Source organism: Ranitomeya variabilis, chromosome 2, assembly GCF_051348905.1.
Source record: "Ranitomeya variabilis isolate aRanVar5 chromosome 2, aRanVar5.hap1, whole genome shotgun sequence".
Taxonomy (NCBI): Eukaryota; Metazoa; Chordata; class Amphibia; order Anura; family Dendrobatidae; genus Ranitomeya; species Ranitomeya variabilis.
Genome location: NC_135233.1, coordinates 454,412,039 through 454,428,195, shown reverse-complemented (window position 1 = coordinate 454,428,195; position 16,157 = coordinate 454,412,039). Strand labels below are relative to the sequence as shown.

The window sequence follows — 16,157 nt, the reverse complement described above, 5'->3', positions numbered from 1 at the left end:
TGTAGTACAATAAGTATCCAGCACAAGGATCCTTTGTTAAAATCACTTTTATTCGCCAGCACAAATGCATTTCAGACTTAGTCCTTAATCATGGTACAAATATTAAAGACTCAGAAATGATTTTCCATTAGATGGTGATTAGCTATTGTACATTTTTAAATTTTTGTACAACAATTAAGGGCTCAGTCTAAAATGCGTTAGTGCTTCATGATTGTTGATGGTTACCATGTATTTTTACATTTTTGGACAATGATTAAGGACGGTTTGAAATGTTTTTGTGCTTTATGATTGTTGATGGCTACCATGTATTTTTAGATTGTTTGACAATGATTAACGGTTCAGTCTGAAACGCGTTAGTGCTTTATGATTGTTGATGGCTACCGTGTATTTTTTAAATTTTTCTACAACGATTAAGGACTTAGTCTGAAATTCATTTGTACTTTTTAACTGATATTGACTGCCATGTATTTTTTACATTTTCTTATACAAAAGTTATTTTAGCAGAGGATCTGTTTCTTGGATGTTTACTTTTCTGAAATTAATTTTATTATAGTAGAGATAGCATTTAATAAACCATATGGAAAAAAAGATCTCCTGGTTGTAGAGACAGAAATAACTGACACAGAGTGACTATAAAATAAAATGATTACTAATTTGTTGTTAATTGAGAGAAGACAGTTGTTATCAAAACTGCAACAAGCATCCCATTAAGTGATACATTGCTGGAAACAGGGTCTTTTCCACTACATTATCCTGGTCTCAGATGGGGTAGGAGAACCTGCTGACAGATTCCCTTTAATTTTTGAAATCCTGGCCACCTTTTTCCAGCCCATTCATTTCTACAGAGCAGTAATTTACTCACCTCCTCTTTGGCTCCTGTACTGTTATCAGTCCTGCAAAATTACAAGTCAAGTCTCCTATCTGTTATTGCTTTCAGGGCAATTATCCTAATCACTGCTCTCACTTTCCTGAACTGTGTGCTTGTTCAAAGGCCCTGTTATCTCTATATGCAAATATACTGATAACAGTGTAGGCATCTCATTGTAGCATAAGTTCAACAGTAGGAAGAAGTTACTGAACAGGACCTGTCACTCAAGGAAAAGTGTCCACCCCCTCAGCAACAATGAAGTGAAAGGCTGTACAGCAGTGTGCTGCTGAACACACAATTTGAGAATAACACTTTATGTTTTGGTTGGGAGTGTCACATGGTTAAATAAGGATGGGAAGAGGACAGTGGTAGGTTAGACAGATAGGTTAGGGCTGGTATGAAGACATGGGTAAGGGTACGGGTGGGTAGGGTTTGGATTAGGTGTACAAGTGGTTAGGTGAGGTTTACAGACAGAAATAATGGTGAAGCTAATTATGTGAAACAGCAATGAGTCATTATGTAGAGGGGTTTACATGAGCTGAGGGTTGAAGCTTATTCTAATGTTGTTGACCTTGTGATTGAAATTTATGGCAAAGTCTTGAGTTGAGAGAAGAGATATGGTGGTGGAGGGCACCAGGAAAAAAAATCAATAAAAATGGAAATTCGACAAAACGTAGATTGATCAATTAGTTGTTAGTTCCAGATTTTCATAAGAAAAAGGAATAAGTCATAAATGCTTGTGTTACCTTTTCTTCTATTTTCGACAAGTGGTATAGCGATAGAAAACACTCATAAAACAGCGTTATCAGCCTTGATCCATTTAGCGTCTCGCTTATTTTGTTTCTGCAGCACTCTCACCACCTCCGCAGTCACTTGAAGATGAATGGCAAAGTATCTCTGACCTTACCCTCGCCTGTAACAGCATACTGGAAGCCATGTCTAAAGAGGGTAAGCTGCCAGTGTTTCTGCAGAAATGAAATCATGGGGAAAAAATGGAATGGGGCTTTACTCCGCCATAAAATGAATATTATCTTCTTTATTTGCTCTCTTTCTTCATGTTACAGTGTTCACTGCTTCTCCAGTCTTTCACTTTTGTTGCTTTCTGATTTTTATGTGCAAGTTGCATTAACACTTAGATATCTGCCTACCCCTCACCTCCTTTAACAGTGAAGGTGGGTCCTCCGGCTGCTGGGTTCCATAACATCTGCTTTGCTTGCTACCCTTGTAGTTATGCTTTCAATATGTGAATTCCACCATATGAATTAAGCAGTAGACTAGAAGTATTATTATCATCTTATAAAGTATAGCATTTACACATTTATACATATTTTTATACATAGTTTTTCATATACACTGCTGTGGAAAAGTATTTACTCCCTCCGCATGACGCCTATTGATGCCAAAAAACTGATGCACAAAAGAAATTATAAGTTGCATCGCAATTAAAGATGACCTATCACCTCCTGGAATACATTGAAGGGAAAAGAGACCAAAACACAAAACGTTTCTCAAATATATATAATTAGAAATTAAAGCTTTTGCCCTTGAAGAAAGAAAGAGGGCTATAACTCTAGCGCCACCTATTGGAAGTAGCAATCCTACAAGTCAATATTGACCCTTTAACGAGCCTTGACCATATGTCTTAGGATGAAATCCAAACGAGAATCTCAATTTGTAGACACAGTGTTTTGAGATTTTGCCTCTCTTCAGTGCAAAGTATGAGATCTGATTTGGTTACGTCAGAGGTGATTTGCATATTTAATTTCCCAGAGAAGCATGCATGGCGTATAAGTCTCCTTACTCTGACACGCAAGGCCTGGCTTTGTCAGTCTCCACAAGGAGAAACATCACCCCTTAGACCACAGTCCAGAGCCTCTCACCTAGCCAACTCAGATCTCATACTTTGCACTGACGAGTGGCAATACCCAGAAACACCATGTTTGCAAATTTAGATTCTGGTTTGGCTTTTATAGTAAGTCATATTTTCCAAGGCTCGTTCGCTCATCACTACAAATAATCACACTGCCACTCTACAGGGCATTTCATATGTATATATGTCCGCTCCATACCAGTGTGATGCTACATAATAAGATACTTCCAGCAATGCTGATGCCTGTGTTAGTGTGTGACAAGGAGACTATTACTTTTTCTTACACTTTGTGTGTTCTTACAGAACAGGTACAAGCTTTTAAAAATGATTTGGGAGCTCAAAGCTCTCTCCCAGCAGCATCAGGGTAAGCGGCAAACACCTTAATTGTCAGGTCCACGCATTTCACACCATAGGATTTCGAAGTGACATTTACTGTATTAATAAAATGTCATCTCTTTACTAGAAATCTTAATGACAAAGTTACAGAGCTGGAAATGAAGCTGAAGAAACTTCAGGAAGACCTTAAAAGGGTAAGAAAAAAAATCTAATTATTGGTGGTAAAATATTTTCTTGACATAGCACATATATAAAAACGTACATAGAAGATCAGCAGCACAGCCAGCAGTGTATCCATTAATTAGGCAAAGGATGCACGGTGCTGCCTGTCTCAGGTCCATATACAGCGGCACGTAAAAGTTTGGGCACCCCTGGTCAAAATTTGTTATTGTGAACAGTTAAGCAAGTTGAAGATGAAATGATCTCTAAAAGGGCTAAAGTTAAAGATGACACATTTCCTTTGTATTTTAGGCAGAAAAAAATTGCTTTTTTTTTACATTTTAAAATTTACAAATATGAAAATGGGCCGATGCCAAGGTTTGGGCACTCTCGGAGATTTGTGTGCTCAGATAACTTTGACCAAGTTTGCAGACCTTAGTTAGCCTGTTCGGGTTATGGCTTGTTCACTATCATCGATAGGAAAGGCCAGGTAATGAAAATTTCCAGCTTTATAAAAACCCAGCCTCCTCTAACCTTGTGCCAAAAACCAGCAGCCATGGGTTCTTCTGAGCAGCTGCCTGGCACTCTGAAATTGGTGGAGGCCCGCAAAGCATGAGAAGGCTGTAAAAAGATAGCAAAGCATTATCAAGTTGCCCTTTCCTCAGTTTGAAACATCAGTTTTCCATAAGCCCACAGGACATCCGGAATATCTTAGATGGAACAGCTTTCATCCAAGACACAAAAAAGTCCATCATCTACAGTCAAGCTCTGAGGTCCATCCGTATCTGTTCAGACAGTAAAGACAGAAACCTACAGCTGTGATCACTGAGGAATACATTCCTACAACAAGGATACCATCCACTGGTAATAGATGAACAAATCCACAGGGCTACAAGGAGGATCCCAAGAAGCAACCTCCAGGATTATAGACTGCAGGAGAACAACAACAGGGCGCCTATTGTGGTCACATACAACCCCCACATGAGCATCCGAAGGAAAATTGGTGCTGATCTCCAACCCGTATTCCACAGAGACCATAATCTGAAATAAATATTAGAAAAAGAAATACCAGCTCACCCACGCCCAAGGCGGTTGGAGGCACGAGATCCATAGGACAAGATGTAATCACATGTGGACGAAAAGAGGGGTTGATCCAGCTTCCAGAATTTTTTGCAACATATATTAGAAAGGAAAAGGTGCAAAAAATATGTATAAAAATCAGTAAAAGGACAGCATAGCAGCAACGCGTTTCAAGCGCACATGGCGTTCTTTGCCAGAGCTCTGACAAAGAACGCCATGTGCCCAAACTTTTGCATCGGACCATTTTCATTTTTGTAATTTTTTAAATAAATGTAAAAGATAAATATAAATATATATATATATATATATATATATATATATATATATATATATATTTGCCTAAAATACAAAGGAAATGTGTCATATTTAACGTTTAACTTTAGGCCTTTTTGAGATCAGTTTATCGTCAACTTGGTAACTGTTCACAATAACAGTAATTTTGCCCAGGGGTGCCCAGACTTTTACATGCCACTGTACAGCCTCACAGTAAAGAAAAGAGAGACCGCAGCACTCCGAAACTGTAAACCATGGCGACACTTAATTTTCCCAATGACCTGATTCAACGTTTCGACCCAGAAAGGGCCTTTTTCAGGCTTGAGAAAGACCCATTAATTGTTTATTCGTTGCCAACGATGTCAACCATCTCTATAGAGCACTGTAATCTTTATTTTCTATGAATAAAAATATATTCCTTAAAGGGGTTCTACAAAAATGTTAACCCTATCTTTCAAGCTTGAAAAAGACCCATTAAGAGTCGAAACGTTGCACCCTTTCACTGGGGAAGTAAACCATCACCACAGTTTATATTTCCAGAGAGAAATTTTGTGCTCCCATGTACAAGTTTTAATAAAACTGTAAAGCCTTCAGCTCTGTAAGATGGGTGTTGTAATGCTCAGGTTCGGATGGCCATATTTCATAGTCCGTATCTGGACTGCAATACCTGTACTGAACCCAGTGTCCTGACCTGAACTTAAAGGGAATCTGTCAGCAGGGTTTTGCTATGTAATCTGAGGACAACATGACATAAGGGGTGAGATTTCACGGATGTACCACTTATTAGGCTGTGTGCTATCGTTTCAATACCATGAATATTTTATCACCAGGATATTATCACTACCTGGACTACAGCTGGAATGAGTCCTGGTCCAACCACACCCCCTCCTGTGATAAGCAGCTTACTGTCAATAGACAATGTACACAGAAAGCTGCAGTGTGGGCGGGGGGCAGCTTTATGAGCTCTGCTTCATGCTACATCTAAAAACTCTGATTGTTTCACAACTGCTGCACGCAGTAAACTAAGTGATACATCATTAAAATCAGGGTTTCTTTTCCTGCATCACGCTGCTCTAAGATGAGGTAACAGACACCTGGTGTCCGATTGCCTTTAAAGCCTCTCATATGCCTATGAGGCTTTAATAAGTTTAAATTAGGAGGAGACCAGAGGTCAATCAAGGCACTATGGTCTGTATATGAATCATGAAATACAGCCATTTGAACCAGTCTTTACATAGTATATTCTGTGGAAGCAATTAGAAATGGAGAATTAACGTATGGTCAAAATTCACAGATTGCCTATATATACAGTACAGACCAAACGTTTGGACACACCTTTTCATTTAAAGATTTTTCTGTATTTTCATGATTATGAAAATTGTACATTCACACTGAAGGCATCAAAACTATGAATTAACAATTTAACACATGTGGAATTATATACTTAACAAAAAGTGTGAAACAACTGAAATTATGTCTTATATTCTATGTTATGGTTCTCAATGGCAAGAGAACATAGCCCAGCAAACATACGAACTAGCTCTTGGAAGGATGGAAACTAAACTGACCATGAACTAAACCTGCCGCACAACTAACAGTAGCCGGGTAGCGTAGCCTGCGTTTTATCCCTAGACGCCCAGCGCCGGCCGGAGGACTAACTAATCCTGGCAGAGGAAAATATAGTCCTGGCTCACCTCTAGAGAAATTTCCCCGAAAGGCAGACAGAGGCCCCCACAAATATTGGCGGTGATTTTAGATGAAATGACAAACGTAGTATGAAAATAGGTTTAGCAAAATTGAGGTCCGCTTACTAGATAGCAGGAAGACAGAAAGGGCACTTTCATGGTCAGCTGAAAACCCTATCAAAATACCATCCTGAAATTACTTTACGACTCTAGTATTAACTCATAACATCAGAGTGGCAATTTCAGATCACAAGAGCTTTCCAGACACAGAAACGAAACTACAGCTGTGAACTGGAACAAAATGCAAAAACAAACAAGGACTAAGTCCAACTTAGCTGGGAGTTGTCTAGCAGCAGGAACATGCACAGAAAGGCTTCTGATTACAATGTTGACCGGCATGGAAGTGACAGAGGAGCAAGGCTAAATAGCGACTCCCACATCCTGATGGAAACAGGTGAACAGAGAGGATGATGCACACCAGTTCAATTCCACCAGTGGCCACCGGGGGAGCCCAAAATCCAATTTCACAACAGTACCCCCCCCTCAAGGAGGGGGCACCGAACCCTCACCAGAACCACCAGGGCGATCAGGATGAGCCCTATGAAAGGCACGGACCAAATCGGAGGCATGAACATCAGAGGCAGTCACCCAAGAATTATCCTCCTGACCGTATCCCTTCCATTTGACCAGATACTGGAGTTTCCGTCTGGAAACACGGGAGTCCAAGATTTTTTCCACAACGTACTCCAACTCGCCCTCAACCAACACCGGAGCAGGAGGCTCAACGGAAGGCACAACCGGTACCTCATACCTGCGCAATAATGACCGATGAAAAACATTATGAATAGAAAAAGATGCAGGGAGGTCCAAACGGAAGGACACAGGGTTAAGAATCTCCAATATCTTGTACGGGCCGATGAACCGAGGCTTAAACTTGGGAGAAGCAACCCTCATAGGGACAAAACGAGAAGACAACCACACCAAGTCCCCAACACAAAGCCGAGGACCAACCCGACGCCGGCGGTTGGCAAAAAGCTGAGTCTTCTCCTGGGACAACTTCAAATTGTCCACTACCTGCCCCCAAATCTGATGCAACCTCTCCACCACAGCATCCACTCCAGGACAATCCGAAGATTCCACCTGACCAGAAGAAAATCGAGGATGAAACCCCGAATTACAGAAAAAGGGAGACACCAAGGTGGCAGAACTGGCCCGATTATTGAGGGCAAACTCCGCTAAAGGCAAAAAAGCAACCCAATCATCCTGATCTGCAGACACAAAACACCTCAAATATGTCTCCAAGGTCTGATTCGTCCGCTCGGTCTGGCCATTAGTCTGAGGATGGAAAGCAGACGAGAAAGACAAATCTATGCCCATCCTAGCACAGAATGCTCGCCAAAATCTAGACACGAATTGGGTACCTCTGTCAGAAACGATATTCTCCGGAATACCATGCAAACGGACCACATTTTGAAAAAACAGAGGAACCAACTCGGAAGAAGAAGGCAACTTAGGCAGGGGAACCAAATGGACCATCTTAGAGAAACGATCACACACCACCCAGATGACAGACATCTTCTGAGAAACAGGAAGATCCGAAATAAAATCCATCGAGATGTGCGTCCAGGGCCTCTTCGGGATAGGCAAGGGCAACAACAATCCACTAGCCCGAGAACAACAAGGCTTGGCCCGAGCACAAACGTCACAAGACTGCACGAAGCCTCGCACATCTCGAGACAGGGAAGGCCACCAGAAGGACCTTGCCACCAAATCCCTGGTACCAAAGATTCCAGGATGACCTGCCAACGCAGAAGAATGAACCTCAGAAATGACTTTACTGGTCCAATCATCAGGAACAAACAGTCTACCAGGTGGGCAACGATCAGGTCTATCCGCCTGAAACTCCTGCAAGGCCCGCCGCAGGTCTGGAGAAACGGCAGACAATATCACTCCATCCTTAAGGATACCTGTAGGTTCAGAATTACCAGGGGAGTCAGGCTCAAAACTCCTAGAAAGGGCATCCGCCTTAACATTCTTAGAACCCGGCAGGTAGGACACCACAAAATTAAACCGAGAGAAAAACAACGACCAGCGCGCCTGTCTAGGATTCAGGCGTCTGGCGGACTCAAGATAAATTAGATTTTTGTGGTCAGTCAATACCACCACCTGATGTCTAGCCCCCTCAAGCCAATGACGCCACTCCTCAAAAGCCCACTTCATGGCCAAAAGCTCCCGATTCCCAACATCATAATTCCGCTCGGCGGGCGAAAATTTACGCGAGAAAAAAGCACAAGGTCTCATCACGGAGCAATCGGAACTTCTCTGCGACAAAACCGCCCCAGCTCCGATTTCAGAAGCGTCGACCTCAACCTGAAAAGGAAGAGCAACATCAGGCTGACGCAACACAGGGGCGGAAGAAAAGCGGCGCTTAAGCTCCCGAAAGGCCTCCACAGCAGCAGGGGACCAATCAGCAACATCAGCACCCTTCTTAGTCAAATCAGTCAATGGTTTAACAACATCAGAAAAACCAGCAATAAATCGACGATAAAAGTTAGCAAAGCCCAAAAATTTCTGAAGACTCTTAAGAGAAGAGGGTTGCGTCCAATCACAAATAGCCTGAACCTTGACAGGATCCATCTCGATGGAAGAGGGGGAAAAAATATATCCCAAAAAGGAAATCTTTTGAACCCCAAAAACGCACTTAGAACCCTTCACACACAAGGAATTAGACCGCAAAACCTGAAAAACCCTCCTGACCTGCTGGACATGAGAGTCCCAGTCATCCGAAAAAATCAAAATATCATCCAGATACACAATCATAAATTTATCCAAATAATCACGGAAAATGTCATGCATAAAGGACTGAAAGACTGAAGGGGCATTTGAAAGACCAAAAGGCATCACCAAATACTCAAAGTGGCCCTCGGGCGTATTAAATGCGGTTTTCCACTCATCCCCCTGCTTAATTCGCACCAAATTATACGCCCCACGAAGATCTATCTTAGAGAACCACTTGGCCCCCTTTTATGCGAGCAAACAAATCAGTCAGCAGTGGCAACGGATATTGATATTTAACCGTGATTTTATTCAAAAGCCGATAATCAATGCACGGCCTCAAAGAGCCATCTTTCTTAGCCACAAAGAAAAAACCGGCTCCTAAGGGAGATGACGAAGGACGAATATGTCCCTTTTCCAAGGACTCCTTTATATATTCTCGCATAGCAGCATGTTCAGGCACAGACAGATTAAATAAACGACCCTTAGGGTATTTACTACCCGGAATCAAATCTATGGCACAATCGCACTCCCGGTGCGGAGGTAATGAACCAAGCTTAGGTTCTTCAAAAACGTCACGATATTCAGTCAAGAATTCAGGAATCTCAGAGGGAATAGATGATGAAATGGAAACCACAGGTACGTCCCCATGCGTCCCCTTACATCCCCAGCTTAACACAGACATAGCTTTCCAGTCAAGGACTGGGTTATGAGATTGCAGCCATGGCAATCCAAGCACCAACACATCATGTAGGTTATACAGCACAAGAAAGCGAATAATCTCCTGGTGATCCGGATTAATCCGCATAGTTACTTGTGTCCAGTATTGTGGTTTATTGCTAGCCAATGGGGTGGAGTCAATCCCCTTCAGGGGTATAGGAGTTTCAAGAGGCTCCAAATCATACCCACAGCGTTTGGCAAAGGACCAATCCATAAGACTCAAAGCGGCGCCAGAGTCGACATAGGCATCCGCGGTAATAGATGATAAAGAACAAATCAGGGTCACAGATAGAATAAACTTAGACTGTAAAGTGCCAATTGAAACAGACTTATCAAGCTTCTTAGTACGCTTAGAGCATGCTGATATAACATGAGTTGAATCACCGCAATAGAAGCACAACCCATTTTTTCGTCTAAAATTCTGCCGTTCACTTCTGGACAGAATTCTATCACATTGCATATTCTCTGGCGTCTTCTCAGTAGACACCGCCAAATGGTGCACAGGTTTGCGCTCCCGCAGACGCCTATCGATCTGGATAGCCATTGTCATGGACTCATTCAGACCCGCAGGCACAGGGAACCCCACCATAACATCCTTAATGGCATCAGAGAGACCCTCTCTGAAATTCGCCGCCAGGGCGCACTCATTCCACTGAGTAAGAACAGCCCATTTACGGAATTTCTGGCAGTATATTTCAGCTTCGTCTTGCCCCTGAGATAGGGACATCAAGGCCTTTTCCGCCTGAAGTTCTAACTGAGGTTCCTCATAAAGCAACCCCAAGGCCAGAAAAAACGCATCCACATTGAGCAACGCAGGATCCCCTGGAGCCAATGCAAAAGCCCAATCCTGAGGGTCGCCCCGGAGCAAAGAAATCACAATCCTGACCTGCTGAGCAGGATCTCCAGCAGAGCGAGATTTCAGGGACAAAAACAACTTGCAATTATTTTTGAAATTTTGAAAGCAAGATCTATTCCCCGAGAAAAATTCAGGCAAAGGAATTCTAGGTTCAGATATAGGAACATGAACAACAAAATCTTGTAAGTTTTGAACTTTCGTGGTGAGATTATTCAAACCTGCAGCTAAACTCTGAATATCCATTTTAAACAGGTGAACACAGAGCCATTCCAGGATTAGAAGGAGAGAGAGAGAGAGAAAGGCTGCAATATAGGCAGACTTGCAAGAGATTTAATTACAAGCACACTCAGAACTGAGAAAAAAAAAAAAAAAAATCTTCAGCAGACTTCTCTTTTCTCTCCTTTCTCTGTCAATTAATTTAACCCTTTAGGCCGGTCAAACTGTTATGGTTCTCAATGGCAAGAGAACATAGCCCAGCAAACATACGAACTAGCTCTTGGAAGGATGGAAACTAAACTGACCATGAACTAAACCTGCCGCACAACTAACAGTAGCCGGGTAGCGTAGCCTGCGTTTTATCCCTAGACGCCCAGCGCCGGCCGGAGGACTAACTAATCCTGGCAGAGGAAAATATAGTCCTGGCTCACCTCTAGAGAAATTTCCCCGAAAGGCAGACAGAGGCCCCCACAAATATTGGCGGTGATTTTAGATGAAATGACAAACGTAGTATGAAAATAGGTTTAGCAAAATTGAGGTCCGCTTACTAGATAGCAGGAAGACAGAAAGGGCACTTTCATGGTCAGCTGAAAACCCTATCAAAATACCATCCTGAAATTACTTTAAGACTCTAGTATTAACTCATAACATCAGAGTGGCAATTTCAGATCACAAGAGCTTTCCAGACACAGAAACGAAACTACAGCTGTGAACTGGAACAAAATGCAAAAACAAACAAGGACTAAGTCCAACTTAGCTGGGAGTTGTCTAGCAGCAGGAACATGCACAGAAAGGCTTCTGATTACAATGTTGACCGGCATGGAAGTGACAGAGGAGCAAGGCTAAATAGCGACTCCCACATCCTGATGGAAACAGGTGAACAGAGAGGATGATGCACACCAGTTCAATTCCACCAGTGGCCACCGGGGGAGCCCAAAATCCAATTTCACAACAATTCTAGGTTCTTCAAAGTAGCCACCTTTTGCTTTGATGACTGCTTTGCACACTATTGGCATTCTCTTGATGAGCTTCAAGAGGTAGTCACCGGGAATGGTCTTCCAACAATCTTGAAGGAGTTCCCAAAGATGCTTAGCACTTGTGGGCCCTTTTGCCTTCACTCTGCGGTCCAGCTCACCCCAAAATATCTCGATTGGGTTCAGGTCTGGTGACTGTTGAGGCCAGGTCATCTGGAGTAGTACCCAATCACTCTCCTTCTTGGTCAAATAGCCCTTACACAGCCTGGAGGTGTGTTTGGGGTCATTGTCCTGTTGAAAAATAAATGATGGTCCAACTAAACGCAAACCGGATGGAATAGCATGCCGCTGCAAGATGCTGTGGTAGCCATGCTGGTTCAGTATGCCTTCAATTTTGAATAAATCCCCAACAGTGTCACCAGCAAAGCACCCCCACACCATCACACCTCCTCCTCCATGCTTCACGGTGGGAACCAGGCATGTAGAGTCCATCCGTTCACCTTTTCTGCGTCGCACAAAGACACGGTGGTTGGAACCAAAGATCTCAAATTTGTACTCATCAGACCAAAGCACAGATTTCCACTGGTCTAATGTTCATTCCTTGTGCTATTTAGCCCAAACAAGTCTCTTCTGCTTGTTGCCTGTCCTTAGCAGTGGTTTCCTAGCAGCTATTTTACCATGAAGGTCTGCTGCACAAAGTCTCCTCTTAAAGGGACTCTGTCACCTGAATTTGGAGGGAACAATTTTCAGCCATAGAGGCGGGGTTTTCGGGTGTTTGATTCACCCTTTCCTTACCCGCTGGCTGCATACTGGCTGCAATATTGGATTGAAGTTCATTCTCTGTCCTCCGTAGTACATGCCTGCACAAGGCAATCTTGCCTTGCGCAGGCGTGTACTATGGAGGACAGAGAATGAACTTCAATCCAATATTGCAGCCAGCATGCAGCCAGCGGGTAAGGAAAGGGTGAATCAAACACCCGAAAACCCCGCCTCTATGGCTGAAAATTGTTCCCTCCAAATTCAGGTGACAGAGTCCCTTTAACAGTTGTTGTAGATGTGTCTGCTGCTAGAACTCTGTGTGGCATTGACCTGGTCTCTAATCTGAGCTGCTGTTAACCTGCGATTTCTGAGGCTGGTGACTCGGATAAACTTATCCTCAGAAGCAGTGGTGACTCTTGGTCTTCCTTCCTCATGTGAGTCAGTTTCTTTGTAGCGCTTGATGGTTTTTGCCACTGCCCTTGGGGACACTTTCAAAGTTTTCCCAATTTTTCGGACTGACTGACCTTCATTTCTAAAAGTAATGATGGCCACTTGTTTTTCTTTACTTAGCTGCTTTTTTCTTGCCATAATACAAATTCTAACAGTCTATTCAGTAGGACTATCTGCTGTGTATCCACCAGACTTCTGCACAACACAACTGATGGTCCCAACACCATTTATAAGGCAAGAAATCCCACTTATTAAACCTGACAGGGCACACCTGTGAAGCGAAAACCATTCCCGGTGACTACCTCTTGAAGCTCATCAAGAGAATGCCAAGAGTGTGCAAAGCAGTCATCAAAGCAAAAGGTGGCTACTTTGAAGAACCTAGAATATAAGACATAATTTCAGTTGTTTCACACTTTTTTGTTAAGTATGTAACGGGGCCAGGGTGGTAGCCGTACCTAGGGATTGCTGCTGCTTCCTCATCACACCCTGACGCTCCGCTACAGAAATATCATGTCCATTTTGTGGTGTGCTGTGTGTGTCAAGTAGTTCACCCACCTGTGGGTCAGAATCCTTCACAGCATGCATGGCTCCTACCCGTTGCAGACACACACAAATGTTATCAAAGTCCCAATTTATTTTCAATAAAACTACTCAATTCGTGCATCTTCATAACAGACTTAATCCAACAATCTGCAAAAGACATAAGAACTTCTCCTCCTGCACTTTCCCTGGTCTTTTCCTTCAGATTATCTTCTAGCACCATGGCTTCCATACCTGCAGTCCCCTGGGAATTCCAGCTTTCTGATACTAGGTGCTCCCCGTCCACTTTCCCCATCCTGGGCGAAAAATCAGGTTGCCTCTGCAATTCCTGTTTGGACCGTAAGTCCCGGACGTCACGGGAGGTAACCCACAGACAAGCCACCGACCCTTCCAGACTGCCTCGCTTTTCACGTGCTTTAAGATCTAACATCTCCAGACCTGCTTCCCTCAGTGCTTCTTCTGTCTCTTTCAACTGTTTCTCTGTAACTCACCACACAACTACCCTGCCAAAAGCCCTTACCAATGCTGACCTTCCACTGCCACTGACTGTCCCTATTCCTGTCCCTAACACACAGATATCAGAACAGTGTCAGCCATTATCATATTAAACAGTGTCAAGCTATCATAAACTACACAGGACACACAGCAAACAGAAAAAGTACCCAGTTTCATTAGGTAGGCATGCACAGGAATGCAGGGCTCAAACCAGTGTTCTGCACACCCCCTTACAAGTATATAATTCCACATGTGTTAATTCATAGTTTTGATGCCTTCAGTGTGAATGTACAATTTTCATAGTCATAAAAATACAGAAAAATCTTGAAATGAGAAGGTGTGTCCAAACTTTTGGTCTGTACTGTATATATATTAATTCTGCAAAAAAACAGTGTAAATTGGACATAAGCATTCTATAAAGAAAATTAAGTACACCACATAAAAATGTAATATAACCTATGACAAATTACCACAGTGGCCTAGGCACCCAAAATCCATATTTGTGACTATACCCAGATCTTTACATACTGAAGCATGTACTTTTCTAGCACTCAAATACAGCTAAACCTATGTGAAGTCCAATCAAAATCAGTTGTACAAAACTCTTGTCATGTCGTCTTTCCTCGTTTCACATATGAACAAACGCAATTTTGAAAAATCATTGAAAGTACCAATAAATACCAATAAAATCTTCACTATATTTTGCTTAGGAGCAAGAAGGAAGAGCACAACTTCAAGCTGAGGTTCTGAGTCTGAAAAGGACCCAAGAAGAAGCGTTCACTGGAACTTTGCCCCGAGAAAGCGGTGCCAAGATCCTCAGGGGTGGAGCCAGCAACTGTGAAGGAACGGCTAATGACTAAATTATGAAGAAGTATTCATTAAGAACTTTTGTAGAAAAAGTTTGGGATCAGGGAATCATTTCATGATAAATCAATGATATGATCAAATTGAAAGACAATGCAAGGTAATACCGGTCGATAATTTAATAAGAGTTCTATGGAAATATCGGGAGAGATGGTTTCTGGAGCATAAAATGAGTCAAACACTGAATTATTAGGTGTTCGGGTATAATTATTTCAGACAACCACTAACGAATATTCCAGGGGATTGAATCAATGAAGAAAATAAAAACCATACAGATCAGACAAAAAACAAACTGAGGGAAGAGAATCCTTTCCGTAGTGGCCGGAAGATCTGGATCCACTGTGACTTCAGGTATGGCTTACAAATACTGTGAATGCTGATGGGACAGTGAGAGCTTTACTAGGACGCATACCGCTGGAACATTGCGAAGGAAGGATGGCCTGTATCGAGCGTCTTTGTACATAGAGTATTAATGTCTTCCAGTGATTATCTTTAAAGTTCCTGCCATAATGAATGTACATTTGGGACAATAAAGGGTAATATTATCTGAATTCTTCCTTCTGAGTGATTAATTTTATCCACCAAAGGTATTTATTTCTGTAGTAACAGGACACGCTAAGCAAGAAGGACATTACATACATCTTCAGTAGGGTTGAGGGAGCGTGATCGCCACTTGAGGGAGCATCAGGGTGCTTGGGTATCGCGGGTGCTCTACCGCCATGCTCGAGTCCCCGCCCCACATGTTTCGCAGCTGATGGACAATCAAAAAACATACAGGCATTATTTGCCATACACAGGTAATCCCTGCGTGTTTAATGGTTGTCTAAGAGCCGCAAAACATTCGGGGTGGGGACTCGAGCTTGGCGCTTGATGAGTCCTCGAGCACCTAGAAGCTCACTCCAATCTTCAGGAATGTCGACCCTGGAATATTATTTTGTTTATTTATATAAATAGATCAGAAGTCCTTCACTGTTTATTTATCTTACCTTTATATCAGTGGAAGGTCCACTTTCCTGTTAGAGAGCTCTAAATTCACTGGATAACTATCACAATCCACTGAATTTACAGACATCATCATCACTGTTCACATTCTAAATTCCCTATCAGTACGTCTTTGGAGTGTGGGAGGAAACCAAAGATCCCGGCGGAAACCCACACAAACACGGGGAGAACATACAGTACAAACTCCTTGCAGATGTTGTCCTTGTTGGGGTTTAGACCCTGGACTCCAGCGCTG

General features: G+C 42.7%; 1 protein-coding gene across 5 annotated transcripts in view; it reads left to right on the top strand.

The window, feature by feature from the left end:
- The window catches only part of SIPA1 (signal-induced proliferation-associated 1), a 107,668-nt gene extending 92,203 nt beyond the window's left edge, over positions 1–15,465 (top strand). For 3 of the 5 annotated variants that reach the window (XM_077287333.1, XM_077287332.1, XM_077287334.1), the window contains exons 12-15: positions 1,718–1,816; positions 3,042–3,102; positions 3,202–3,268; positions 14,767–15,465. In XM_077287333.1, coding sequence (XP_077143448.1) covers positions 1,718–1,816; positions 3,042–3,102; positions 3,202–3,268; positions 14,767–14,916 — 377 coding nt within the window. In that variant the 3' untranslated portion in view covers positions 14,917–15,465. The remainder of the gene's footprint in view (positions 1–1,717; positions 1,817–3,041; positions 3,103–3,201; positions 3,269–14,766) is intronic. The other 2 variants (XM_077287337.1, XM_077287336.1) reach the window with 1 other exon arrangement.
- Positions 15,466–16,157: the final 692 nt, after the last annotated feature.